At 41.6% G+C, this 13,949-nt stretch overlaps 2 protein-coding genes across 2 annotated transcripts; one reads left to right on the top strand and one right to left on the bottom strand.

Moving 5' to 3' along the window:
- Nucleotides 1–2,175: 2,175 nt before the first annotated feature.
- Nucleotides 2,176–5,237, bottom strand: ogg1 (8-oxoguanine DNA glycosylase; the record flags this gene model as incomplete). Its single annotated transcript, XM_080497162.1, has 7 exons — nucleotides 2,176–2,626; nucleotides 2,708–2,757; nucleotides 2,843–2,990; nucleotides 3,073–3,251; nucleotides 3,933–4,112; nucleotides 4,196–4,497; nucleotides 5,128–5,237. The coding sequence occupies 7 exons, from the start codon at nucleotides 5,235–5,237 to the stop codon at nucleotides 2,405–2,407; spliced, it is 1,191 nt and encodes a 396-aa protein (XP_080353288.1). The 3' UTR covers nucleotides 2,176–2,404.
- A 578-nt stretch (nucleotides 5,238–5,815) lies between these two features.
- Nucleotides 5,816–13,061, top strand: qars1 (glutaminyl-tRNA synthetase 1). Its single transcript, XM_080497018.1, has 23 exons — nucleotides 5,816–5,988; nucleotides 6,243–6,393; nucleotides 7,146–7,255; nucleotides 7,330–7,405; nucleotides 7,501–7,565; nucleotides 7,739–7,792; nucleotides 8,170–8,230; nucleotides 8,305–8,379; nucleotides 8,484–8,569; nucleotides 8,660–8,746; nucleotides 8,846–8,945; nucleotides 9,048–9,126; nucleotides 9,219–9,458; nucleotides 9,546–9,638; nucleotides 9,733–9,870; nucleotides 10,698–10,785; nucleotides 10,891–11,037; nucleotides 11,134–11,235; nucleotides 11,340–11,432; nucleotides 11,995–12,122; nucleotides 12,198–12,264; nucleotides 12,346–12,471; nucleotides 12,573–13,061. Exons 1-23 carry the CDS (start codon nucleotides 5,878–5,880, stop codon nucleotides 12,621–12,623), a joined length of 2,328 nt encoding a protein of 775 aa, XP_080353144.1. The 5' UTR covers nucleotides 5,816–5,877; the 3' UTR covers nucleotides 12,624–13,061.
- Nucleotides 13,062–13,949: the final 888 nt, after the last annotated feature.

Here is a 13,949-nt window from a genome sequence, read left to right as displayed (position 1 = left end):
TTTTTCAAATAATGAAATAAAGCATTGGTGTCAATGATGCTTTCACTCTTTTGGACACGTTCATGAGAGCTACATGTTCTTGAGTATCGTTGAGTATTGTTTCTGCTTTGATGGGAACAGTGGCTGTCACTGAAATCTGTAAATAGACTGTAGGGGTAACAAAGTCGTCGTCCCAGTCTCTGCAGCACTCTGCAGCATGTTTCATGCTCATTTTATGAGAAGGGCCAGTAAAAAATAATAAAGCAAAAAACTAAAACTAAACTAAGAACAAAAAAATTTTTTTTAAATAAAATAATACAATTATTTGAAATGATCTTTTTTTTTTTTTTGCAGAATACACTCAAAGGTCCAAAAATCATGCTTTCCTTTTGTGGCTTGTAACGTTCGGCCTCCCAAAAACAACCACTGACTTGAATTTCAGCTGAATGATCTGAAATTCCCTCCAACAATACTCTCCTTTGCTGCTGTAACCAAAACACTGTGATCCCCATGTAAATACATGGCAGTTACAACAGTAATCTTTTATAGATCATTTCAGTTAAAGCACTTTGAATTATCTTATTGTTGAAATGTGCAAATGAACAAATTGTCTCGTATTTCTAATCTATCCTACGTCTACTAACAATATTTTTAATTATCTCTTTATTTTCCTATTTTGACTTTCTCGCCGTGAGGCGAGAGCAACACCCACTGCACCACCACGCAGCGCCTGCCTGGTTTATTGTATTTTTTGATATCCTATTGAAGGCTAAAAAGGGCCCTTGGAACTCATCCTGCTGAAGATTACAAATTGATAGAGCTGCTGTGTTTCACTGCATCAAAATGTTTTATCTGTGGAAGAGCGTGTATGAAAACACAACATGTGCCATTAAGCACATCTGGACAACAGGGAAACTCCATATATCATTATAAGTGAATCTCTATAAAAAAACATTTCTTCCATGCGGTCAACCAAACAATAACAGTGTTGCTGCTGCAGGCCTTTACTCGAGTCGTGACTCCTTAAGTAGCGCCCCCTGGTGCTTGCGAGGAGAAAGTAGGCAGCCTGAGATGTCCTTTCACTGAACAGCCCCGAGGACACAGCACAAGCTGAGTCCCATCTCTTACACAACATGCAGGCCACTGTTGTGTTGTTTTCTTCTTTTGTATTTCAACTGAGATTGCTGACCCAACCTCCAGCACACTTTCACCTTTTCCCCTAATGCTCCCTCTAGCCCTCTTTTTTTTTTGTATTATTTATTATTATACCCCCTACACTCGCAGCTCTATTTTTATTCTGCTTTCTTCTTGACTGTGACTCTGCCCTCCAGCTGGGCCACAACTCCTGCACAGCTCAACTGGAATGGAGGATGAAAGCTGACTCACATATTCATTAACTCACATGGCTGCACTGTCCGCCGCGAACGAAACCCTTGTGTGGCTGTAAAACATGCAAATGCCGACATACTGTGCACAGATGCCACACTGAAATACATCATGCATTTCAAGCCTACATGTCAAAAGATCACTTCCCAAATCGGGACATGAGGGAGATGTCTGCTGCTGCTCAGCATGTAGGAAAAGAATCTAAAATATTGCGTCGTCATTTCCATAAAAAGCATCCTGAGAGACGCGACCGTGTTGTCACCAGAGAGTCACACCAGCCCCGAGCAGAGGCAGCACATAACTGCAACGCCTGCTATAAAAAGACTGGCTGACACAGTCAACCGGCCTATAGATACACACACAGACAGTATGCTTTTAGTCAGACAGTCGACCGGCATGTTACGACAAAGACAGAAACACTACTTTGATGCAGGGAAATACAACAACGATGCACACAGCACCATCCTCTGACCATCACCCTGATGTGTTGGTACATGGTCTAACCATAGCCAAGAGGCCTGACAGGAAGTATTAACCAAGGGATGTAGACCAATTGTGCTGTCGGAAATGGTCCTCTATGCACCATCAAGTCTTGGAAAGCAATATTAACATGTACTGCCACCTAGCGGCGGCTTATAGTAACAATCAGCATTATTGGGTAGGGTAGGAAAGTCTTGGTTATTTCACTCAAAAGAAATGAAACAAAACAGCTCATGAGATGTTCAACATTTATTGTAAAACCTAATATCAATGCGATGGATTCTCTGTGGTAAACTCATGGGAAAACTAGAAAAAAAAAACATACGACAGAACTCCAATAGTACATCCACTCTAAGACCGATATCACCAATCACACACATATTTTAACATCCCTGAAGCTTTGATACCATGTGGTGTTACTCTCTGAGTCATACTGTAGACAAAAAAAAGAACATAGTCATGTGTTTAATGCTGCGTGTCTGCATATTTAATCATGAATAATGACGCTGATTCAGCATTGTGTGTAAAAGTGTGTGTAATCCAAGCGGTAATCTTTACCTCACACCGCCTTCTCTTTCTTCACAGACAACTTTGCTTTCTTGTGACAAGTTGACTGAGATTTCAGCATCTTCACAGTGCCGCCGTATTCTCTCTTCACTGCTGTTTTCGGGCATTCCGTGAGTCTTTCTTCTTCTTGATGATTTTCCTCCTCCTTCGGTTGCTTTTGATGTGATGCTTCTTTCAGGTTTTTGAACTTCTTGAGGTCAGCACAGAACAAGACCTGAAAGAGAAAGGACATGCTCTGGTGTGAATAGTGAACCGACACTGAGCGACAAATGAGTTACAGGACGGGGAAACTCACAGACTGTGCCCATCCAGCATAGGGTCCCCACAACTTCCTGAAAAAATCCCCTATATAGAAGCAGTTGGACAGTATGTTGATTTGATGTTTTTACAAACAGCAGAAAACAATCACACCGTGTGTGTGCACACTCACCAACGTCTTTGTGAAGTTTTTCTGTGATGCTCTTTGGTTCTTTGCCGGCAGCATATTTATAGTCACGTTTTGCGATCTGCCACACGTGTGTGTCGATGGGCACGGCGTCCGACTTATCCAGTGACATCAGACATACACAGTCTGCCACCTACAGAGGAACAAAGACTCAGCGACACAGTTTTTCTCTGTGAAGCGTAAAAAGTCAATGAGCTTTCGGGTTGCTGTTGTACCTTGGTGCCGACCCCCGGGAGAGAACGCAGAGCATCACGGGCCTCCAGGTAGGACACTTTTCGTAAACCGTCCAGCCAGCTGTGCTCATGAGTGTCCAGAATCTTCTTTGCACTTTGCTGGAGAAACCGAGCCCTGTAGCCAAAACCCAGATCCCTGAGACGTGCTTCTACGCTGCTGTCTGCCAAGTTCAGAGACAAAATCAACACAAATACAAGAAAATCAAACAAGTGCAACAGGCACTGATCAGCTCCAGGTCTGTGTGGTGTTGTGTGGGATACATTTTCTAAATCTGTGTGCCTCACAAGGCACAAAAAAGCATTAAAGGTTGTTTTTTTTTTAATAATACATTCAATCTATTTTCTTTGTAGTTACAAAGCCATCCTCTGTGCTGGATTTGACCCCCTTGTGGATTGTTTGACACAAACAGCATACAGGTTACAAAACTGACATTGGGGTTTAAAATTTAAAATCATGGCTGATAAAGGGATTTTGATGGGTAATCATCGCCACTGTGGGCGTTTGAGCAAGCCTTAAATGCATCCCGTTTGTTCAGGATGGGCAAAAGAAGAGGGAAAGTATCACACTGTACTGCTTTGTACGTAAAACAAATTATGAAATTTCTTTCTAAAGTGCATGATATATTGCAAATAAAAATAAAAGGTTTTGTACAGTCATATGTTAATCATTTCGTGTACCTGACGAATAGGAATTCCTGGAGTAAAAAGAACAAATAATATACTTTAATATTATACTTGAGCGATGAGGAGAGTCTCCACTTCCTGACACATCTATAAATCTCACAGGATCGGCAGTAACGCTCAAGCAAGAGTGTAAGATGTGTGGTAAACATGTGAAACACCTGCTAGTGCAGACAGGGCAGGAAAGTCGTGATACCAGGTTTGATCCAACTGGCACAGAGGGGAGCCCAGAGCCTGGCATAGTCTCTCCACCATGCCTTGAATTCGAGAGATGTGGTTGTTGGAGGTACAGATGAAAGAAAACAGACATTCGGTTGGGTCCTGGCGCAACATTCGCACTCCTGGAAAAACACCAACTGTAAGTATCAATTCGCCCTGTGTAGCAAAAAGATCTATTTTGATTTATTTCAAATCCCAAAATGACCTGTGAAGATGTCTGCAATGTTTTTAAAGTGAGGATCTGCTGCTGCCCATTCCCTGTACAGATCCCCTAATTTCACATTGAGCTGAAAGTAATCTCTCAGCATCTCCTCTTCAGTTGCAGTTTTCTCTGCTTTGCTTTGTTCATCGAAAGAAACATTGACTTGTCTCTCAATTTCCTTTCCTTTCTCCCGTTTCTCCTGTTGGTCATACACATGGTACCAAACAGTGTCTTCTGTTTGCGTCAAAGTCCACACTCGTCCTCCCATCACACCGGTCCAGTGTCCCTCTGCAGTTTCTCTCCAGCTGGAAGTTGCAATAGCAAAAAAACAAAAGAACAAAAAACAAAACATGTGCATAGAAATTACATATAATCAAGTAATTGCATCCAGCATCTAGTGCACTGAAAAAAGCTAACACATTCCAATCTAATCAATTTCAAAGAGACATTAACTGATGTCTAAAAAACAACAACAATTGTCTTCAATAACTATTTTACTCAAAATACAGAGTCTGGAGAGGTTGAAAGCTTTTTTTTCACCTACAGTGAGAAAGAAGTGGAGTACAAATTGTACACGATATCGTGTCAACAGATAGGGAGACACAACCACACACACTCAGTGGATCTTGGAGACGAACCCTGGTTTTCTTGTGTCTTGTTGGGAGACAAAATTTAGAATAAAACAACCATATCTTTAGACTGTCCAGGAAGCATTTCTGGATGGAAATACGGTCAAACAAATATTACAACCTTTGTTTTGAGAAATACATGCGTATGCCTGTGCGTGTAGCAGGTATAGAATGAGGATAGATATCAGTTTACTTTCAAAACAAAACTGATCCCATTTTTTTTCTGGACACATGGTAACAGGTGGTGACTGAATGACCACTTTCACCGCTACTTTTTGAAATTGTGGTTCTCCCGGAGCAACCTACCGGAACGACTGTCCACATGGCAGAGTGAGATCCAGCCGCAGCTCTGACTTTGGACACCTGACAGACCTCCACAGCTTTGATCCAGATGACAGCACCACGTGTTTAGCCATGCTCCTTTTTTTTTTTTAATGCTGCCTCTCAATCTAGAAATTGAAACAGATCGACAACTCTAAGTTTTAAACATCTCAACGGTATCTGTCCTTACTTGCGGTAAACAATGTAAATAAACACTGATTATCGTCCATGTTCATCACTACAACCGAAATAACTTTCACGGAGTTATTTTCGGACTTGGCATATATTCTGAGGGACAACCAAGAGTTTACAGTGCGTTGGATGAACGTACATATTTTTGCAAATAAACATTTCTAAGAAATGTAATCGCTCGTGCTTTAGCTTAGCTTTAGATTTTCTTATTTATTGATGAAGTTGGTTTGACATTCAGAAATGTCAGTTTTATTGACTAAGCCGTCAATCTGATGCAATATTACGCTGACGTCTAGGTCCCGCCCAACGGATGTCAACATAACTGCTGATTGGCTCTCATTCCGAGCAGGCGGTACATACATCCACACTTGCTAACGATTGGTCAATGTCACCTCGAGCCGCGGTGTTCCATTGGCTGATTCACCGGGAGACTTGTTGTTTCGAACAGGAAGTCGTCCTCGCCCTCTCTCCGGAAAGAAAAGCAGTGTACAGCGGCGGCGTGTCGGTGTGGCTCCGGATTACTCGGTCGATACGGTTGGACTAATGGAGGATACGTTGAAACTTTTCACCGCTGTCGGGCTCAGTGAGCAGAAAGCGAAAGAAACGCTGAAAAATGAAGCGCTTAGTTCTGCCCTGAAAGAAGCTATAACTCAGGTACAAACTCAGCTATGGCTCCAGACAGAAATGTGATCGACCGTTTTTACAGCTCAGTTATTAGTTCTCTATTTAGGGTTTATACATGTACATGTGAACTAACTTTCAGACATACTGTGAACCTGTGATTGTAGTTTCCATATAATACTTTTCTATATCGGCCCTGTGTTGTGAGGCTACCCACTGTTGTTATATTTCTGACACAGTACTGATTAAACAAATTATTTTGTATGTGTTTTCGTTGGTTTCCACAGGCTCAGCGTGTCCACGGAGCATGTGGAGTGGACAAAGCCATGGGTGTGCTCCTGTACAGCCTGACTTCTCGTCTCAGAGACCCCAAACGCCTGGTCTTCCTCTCAGACTGCGTTGCTCAACGCAAGATCTGCACAGAGCTGCAGCTGGCAGGTGATATATGGCTCCTAGCACTGGGTTACAGAAACTGTGCTCATGCACGAAACGCAAGCAAGTCAAATTTACTTAGAATATTCAGCCCTGTTCACCGGGGCAGAAGAATGCATTTCTTTGTGCTTAACTTTGTAGTCGCTCACACCTGCACAAGATATACCCTCACCAAATGTACCCAGTAGAAAATAAACAACAACAAACAGGAGAAAATGCTAGATCATTAGTTATCAGGATAAAAATAAATGCAGATGTATCCTCGGTGAATGAATGCTAACTAATGCCAGGGTGCCAACTAAAGGCAGTGCACTACACATGTATTGTTGGGATGAAGAGGCAGGCTCCTGATGGATCCTGTAGTCCTGATGGTCTATGAATTTCCTCCATTGATTAATATAGTATTTCTACCCTAAAAACATTGTAGCATTATACATCTCCATAATGACATCCCAGTGGATCTCAATAAGTACCTATCGACCTGAAACTAACCAATTTAGTCACATTGTAGCCAATCTATGAAAGTCACTTGTTTTGTTTATTTTATGTCACCATGGATCCATCCAAACTTTGTTAAAGTATTTGTCACTGTGAGACAAATGTGAAACCAAAAATGAGGTTATTGTAACATTGTGCTGACTGTAATTATATGGCTTTTTCTTTTTCATGCTCCAACTCTGGGTTTGCAAAAAAACAAAAAACAAAAAAAAACGGTTTTGTTTCTCTTCCTCCTGTCTCTGAACTATTGTTATATGCAGCTGCTTTGGACTATGTGAAAAGTCACCCTCAAGACCCCATCAACCAGAAGGAGTTTGAGGACGCTTGTGGAGTCGGTGTGGTTATTACCCCAGAACAGATTGAGGATGCAGTAAGTGCACTCATTTCTCTTTTTACAAGCTCTACTGGTTAAAATGTTTTGCGTGACGGAGGAATGTCGTTCAGGTCGAGTCTGTGATGAAGAAGCACAAGGAGCAGCTGCTGAAGGAGCGGTACCACTTCAACATGGGCCTGTTAATGGGTATGAGCTCATACCTGTTTGATTCACTTTAACTGCAGCCACAAAAATCTGTTGCGTAAACTACATCTCTCACTGAAGCTGTTTGTTTGTTGTAGCTGAGGCTCGCTCTGCTCTAAGGTGGGCTGATGGAAAAGTGATCAAAAATGAGGTGGACATGCAGGTATGTTTGGAAAAAAGAACATAGAATATTATTAGTAGCATGTGTGACATAACAAGTTAAATTATATTTGGATATATATATATATATATATATATATATATATATTTGTTATAATATATTTCTGATTTGTTAGTTCTTGCAGCATAATGAAAATAAAAACTTTGTTCTTTAAGGTGCTGCACCTCTTAGGACCTAAAACAGAAGCAGACCTGGAAAAGAAAGCCAAAGTAAGTCAGCACACTTCGAAGAAGTTAATTTGTATTGATTCGTTCTCCTAATTTTTTTTTTTTTTTTTTTGCTTCGTGTATTTATATTGGCATTTTGCAGTGACCAGTTAGAAATTCAGAAACCTTTTACAAAGCCAGTTATATGGGTTTCTTATCTTTTTGTTTGGACAGTCTTTTTGTGAGCTTTATAGGTACTGATAAGTGCAACTTGTAATTCGACCAGACACCTTTTCCACTACTGTCCAGCTTCGTGATTTACTCTGCTGTGAGAGTATTGATGTTTTTATTGATAACTGTACCATAAGCAAGTTGGACATAAATAAATAAAGCAGCACAATATTAACTTGATCTTTGTCGTGAATTTCATCATCTTACAGCCACAGAAAGTGAAAGCCGTGGAAAATGATGTGAAAGTGAAAAAAGAAGTGGCAGTGAACGGTAAGCTACAAAACATTAGCTGAGTCATTGTGCTTGTTTGAACTGCTTCTTAATTTTGTTCGTTGTTTTTGTAGGCAATGTAAACTCAGTGGAGGGAAAGTCATTAATGGAGCAGCTCAAAGGAGAGTCTTTGCGATTCCATAAATCAGGTGAGAAGGAAAAAAATTGTAACAAATATGAAATGGCAATTTCATTGAAATACTCCACTTATTGTAATGTTAACTTTTAAATTTTAATTCCTTCCATCATGCAGGAGAGAATTTCAAAACTGAGGGTTATGTGGTCACACCAAATACAATGAACCTGCTCGCCAAGCACCTGGAACTCACTGGTGGACAGGTGAGAGCCTTTACATATGTTACTTGATCTTTTAGAAAGAAAGTGACTTTTGGTTCATGGCCTTCACAGATTTATTTATCTGAATTTTAGATTCGTACACGTTTTCCTCCTGAGCCCAACGGTATTCTTCACATTGGACATGCTAAAGCCATCAACTTCAACTTCGGTTATGCAAAGGTTAGTTGTTGTTTTTTTAACCCATGTCATTATGTAAACTAGTCAAACATCTCATGTGTAGATATTTAAATAAAAAAAAAAAAATGTTTTTGGTTCTAGGCAAACAACGGCATTTGTTTCCTGAGGTATGATGACACAAACCCAGAGAAAGAAGAAGAAAAATACTTCACTGCGATCAAGGATATGGTGGAATGGCTGGGTGAGACCAATAAACATCTTTCCGTCTGGCTGAAAGTACTGTGAGGCACACTGCTCGTCTTCCATGAGTGTGGTTTCTCATCGGTGTTTCTCCATTCCAAAGGCTACAAACCTTATGCTGTCACACACGCTTCTGACAACTTTCAGCAACTATACACCCTCGCTGTGGATCTCATTCGCAGGTGAGTGAGCAGGTTCACTGTGTACATGCTCATGAAAGTGCACAGATGTCGTCTTAACAGGTTTTTGGTTGTTTTTCTGTGACCTCCTCCAGGGGCCATGCATACGTGTGCCACCAGAAGGGTGAAGAGCTGAAGGGCCATAACGCTCCTCCTTCGCCATGGAGAGACAGACCCACCGAAGAGTCTCTGGTGCTGTTTGAAAGGATGAAGAAGGGCCTGTTCGCCGAGGGAGAGGCCACGCTCAGGATGAAGATGGTTATGGAGGATGGGAAGATGGACCCCGTGGCATACCGAATTAAATACACGCCACATCATCGGACTGGAGACGAATGGTGCGAACGCCTCAAATATTCTCATCAACCCACGTTGCCTTCGAAGAGGTTTTGTATAACTGGGATTTGCTGCTCTGCTTTGTGTAGGTGCATCTACCCCACTTACGACTACACCCACTGTCTGTGTGACTCCATTGAAAACATCACACATTCATTGTGCACCAAAGAATTTCAGGCCAGGTAACGGTTGTCTCTTATTCTGTATTATCCCAGTCTCGTTTAAAGCTTGCTGCAGGCCGACATTGTGAAAGTGTTGCTAATGTTTGCGTTGCAGACGATCATCATATTACTGGCTGTGTAATGCTGTGGACGTTTACTGCCCAGTGCAGTGGGAATATGGACGCTTGAACCTCACCTACACTGTGGTCTCTAAAAGGAAAATCATCAAACTGGTTGAGACTGGCGTTGTCAGGTAAAATTGCAGCGATGTTTGCATCTCATATTTCCGTTTTTCACCGATACAATATTTAATTAAAGTTTAATTGGGTTGGCGAACTGAATTGTTACCTTACACAAATGTTTCCGGATATATTGTTAGGCAGCATTTATTTTCAAAGTCTAGACTATGTGTGGTCGAACATGGCGGCAATCTGCAACCCACAGGACTTTGCACATTGTGGTAATTCTGGTTGAACCAGCTTTACATCCCTGGCCTCATGTCAACTTTGATTACAAAGGATTCCATAGACTTCCAGTCAAAATGCTGTCTATGTTTTAAATTTGAGAAAGAGAAAAGTGGAGTATTTAAAAGTAAGATGTGATTAGTTTGTGGAGTAATAAAAGTTTCATCCTACCATCACCACCTAATGCACATTTGATGTTCTGTGGTTAATTATCATTTTATTATGGTGCTTTAAAGCCATATTGAAATGAACGGCAGGTTGAATTTTACATTGTTCTTGGGTTAGGCAGCAACATTTGTGAGTTGTTCAGAGAACATGGGAAACTTTTTCTAAAAGTAGAACATGACAACATATTTTTAACCACAGAAGTAAGTTAAGTAATTGTTCATGGCCATTGTGTTGTAGATGCAGCTGGTATTTGTTTGAGTAACTGATAATCCGATCAACAAAGTAAATTATGCTACAGTGAAAATACCTTTTGCAGTTTAAGTCGACTTAACTATACAAAAATTCTAAATTGCCTGCAGGATTTTTTCCCCCTTAAAAACATATATATTTAAACATATATTAGATTTAAAGTTTTTGTGAGTTGATGTGCAGCACTTTGTTTCTCCAGAGACTGGGACGATCCCAGACTCTTCACTCTAACTGCACTGAGGAGAAGAGGCTTCCCACCGGAGGCAATCAACAACTTTTGTGCACGAGTATGTAGAAAAGATGAACTTCCGAAATAAGCGAAAAAATTGTATTTTATTTTATTTTATTTTTGTAAACATCTGGTTTGTACTAATCTGTTGGACTTCTTGCAGGTGGGTGTCACAGTGTCTCAGACAACAACGGAGCCACATCTGCTGGAGTCGTGTGTGAGGGACGTGCTGAACGACGCAGCTCCTCGAGCCATGGCCGTGCTGGAGCCGCTCAAAGTCACAATAACAAACCTTCCGGACAACTTCAAGGTTGGCCCTTCACTCCCCAGCACTTGGACTTAACTCATCAAACAGCTCTCTGATAATCCATTTTTAATGTCTCACTATTGTCCTTTTGTCTCTCAGGTAGACGTTCAAGTGCCAAACTTCCCTGCCGTCGAGTCTAAAGGCAGCCACACGGTTCCATTGACACGCTCTATCTTCATTGAGCAGAGCGACTTCAGAGAGGTGTGTGAGGACAATGACCACAAACAAATATAGACCATTTCACACTGTAGCTTCTCCTTTGGATGGTGTAGAGAAAATCCTTATGGGCTTGTCCGATATTGCAGGTGATGGAGAAGGGCTACAAGCGTCTGACCGGAGAACAGCCTGTAGGCCTGAGGCATGCTGGATATGTCATCTCTGTGCAGAAGGTCATCAAGGTAAGTGCTTAAATCCGTGATTCTGAAACTGGTACATGGAATTTATATTCAAAATAAGTATATAAGTAATAAGTTTAGCTAATAAGTTAAGCCTCCACTACTGTGTGTTCATGTCAACTGTGATGGTGGTACTTGGAGAGTTTGCTATTTTCTCAGGTGGTAGACACTGAAGTTTGAGATCAACTGGCCTAAACTGTTTCATTCTTTAGCTGTTGAATGAATTCGCACATCCAAAGAGAAAACTTCCCACTCGGGAATCTTTTGTCTCTTCGTTACTCGTTTGGGAAAATGTTACAATCATTTGTGAGCAGGCTGTGTAAAGGTTATGAACCTCATTTTTGTTTTTGTAGTTTGCATGTATAGGTTTTATCCAGGAACTCTGGTTTCCTCCCACAGTCCAGAAATGTGTGTAAGATTTAATCTGCAACTCTTAAACTTCCCTGTTGGTGTATACGTGAGTGTTTGTGTCTTCAGGTTGGATGAAACCGTCTCCGAGTTGGATAGATGAAGCTTTGCTTACTCTCTGGTTCATGCGTTCCTATTTGTTTGGCCTGTTTCTCAGGACTCTCAGGGTAAAGTGGTCGAACTGGAGGTGACCTGCTGCAGCACTGAGACGGCAGAGCGACCCAAGGCCTTCATCCACTGGGTCAGCCAGCCTTTGGTGTGTGAAATGCGTCTCTATGACAGACTGTAAGTAACAATTATCATCGAGCGCTCATCACCGTTTATGAAGAAAAGTAATTTAACCAAAGCTTGTGTTCGCAGTTTCCTGCACAAAAACCCAGAGGATTCGTCTGAGGTCCCCAAAGGCTTCTTGAGTGACATTAATCCTGTGAGTTTCTCTGGAAGATTTCAGTAGAAAGCCTGTTTGAATGAACTCAAAGGGTGATGTGTTGTTTTTTTTGTCACTTAGAATTCGATGCAGGTGATCAGCAGTGCCTTAGTGGACACCTCAGTGAGGGGAGCTAAAGTTCTTGACAAGTTCCAGTTTGAGAGAGTCGGTTACTTCTCTTTGGACCCTGACAGCACAGCAGATAAAGTACTGACATGACAGTTCCTTTACAAATCAATTTGAAAATGTTTAAAGTGTTAAAAACATAATGCAAACTAACTCTTTTTTTTTTCTTCCCCTGACTGCAGTTGGTCTTCAACCGGACAGTCACCCTCAAAGAAGATCCTGGGAAGATGTGATGGAGTTGAGATCAAGTTGCACGTTCTGCTTCCCACGAGCCTTCAGAAACATGTCCAAAATATTTGGATCACTCACTGTGCAACATCAGCAAAGCCACAGATGGAGACTGAGCCAAATGTGATACTGGAATATTTGTGTCTGTTGCTGTTATTTTTACTCAAGAAAATCGCTGCACCATCTATTTGACCGTTCTCAGTCACAAGTGGCTCTCTTAGTTCCTCCCCTTTGTTGAATGTATGCAACTTTGATTGTTCAACAAAGACCTCCTGTGTAAATTTTATATTTGCTCAAAGCTGGTGTTTCACAGTAGAGATGGTCTTTAAGGCCAAATATGACTTTCTTACAGAGGCAATGAGTCACTGCCAAACCACCATGTTTTTTTTAAAGACTCTGAGAAGTTCAGGTCTCCTTTTAACTGGTTGAATAAATACAATTAAAACAGCCATTTGTCTTTGTTTAAGGGGTTTGTGTGATCTTAACAGCTATGCAGTCTTGAGCACATGATCCTGTTGGGACCACTCAAGGCACACGTAATGACTGGGTTACCTGAAAGGGTGCGGTTGTGAGGAATGGCCTACCTAACTTGAACCAGAGTGGTCATGGATTGTCCATAGCATACACCATGATTCAACTCAAGGATGGTCATGAAAGTGCTTTCTGCCAAATTCTCTTGGGTCTTCGGTTGATGATCGACTTTGCGGTTGTTTGGCTTGACATGAGACTATTTTCTGGACACCTGGGCAAAGGGAGTGGCAGAGATATCAACTGGTGAAGAGGGAGCTCAGCTCTAAAGCAAAGCTCTATTTACCCATCAGTCTTCACCTTCACCTTCAGTCATGACCAAGGGAATGAAACTGCAGATACAAGTGACTGAAATGGATTCCCTCCACGGGGTGGTGGTCATTGCACTTTGTGACAGTGAGGAGTTCAATCACACATAAGAGACTCAAACTCAAGCTGCTACCCCTCCACGTTGAGAGGTGCAAGTTGAGGTGGTTCATCTGATGAGGGTGCCTCCTGGTCACCTCATATTTGGGGTTTACAGGGCAAACTTGACTGTAAGGTGTCCCAGAGATGAGCCCAGGACCTGCTGGAGAGATTATGTCTGACTTGGTCTGGGAGTGACTTGGGAGTCCCCCCCCCTGAATTGTTGGAGGACAGAGAGCTTCTCAGAAGAATCAGAATTTTTTTAATTGTCATTGTTCCTCTTACTGAAGTGCAACGAAATAAAAATAAAGAAATAGCAGCTCTCATAAAGCTCTTGATACTGCCACTGCGACTCCATAAGGACGAAGCAAGAAAGCAGATGGAGGAATTACGAAAGA

Source organism: Blennius ocellaris (genome assembly GCF_963422515.1).
Source record: "Blennius ocellaris genome assembly, chromosome: 5".
Lineage (NCBI taxonomy): Eukaryota > Metazoa > Chordata > Actinopteri > Blenniiformes > Blenniidae > Blennius > Blennius ocellaris.
The sequence above is the reverse complement of the archived record's forward strand: the minus strand, read 5'-3'. Positions and strand labels throughout refer to the sequence as shown.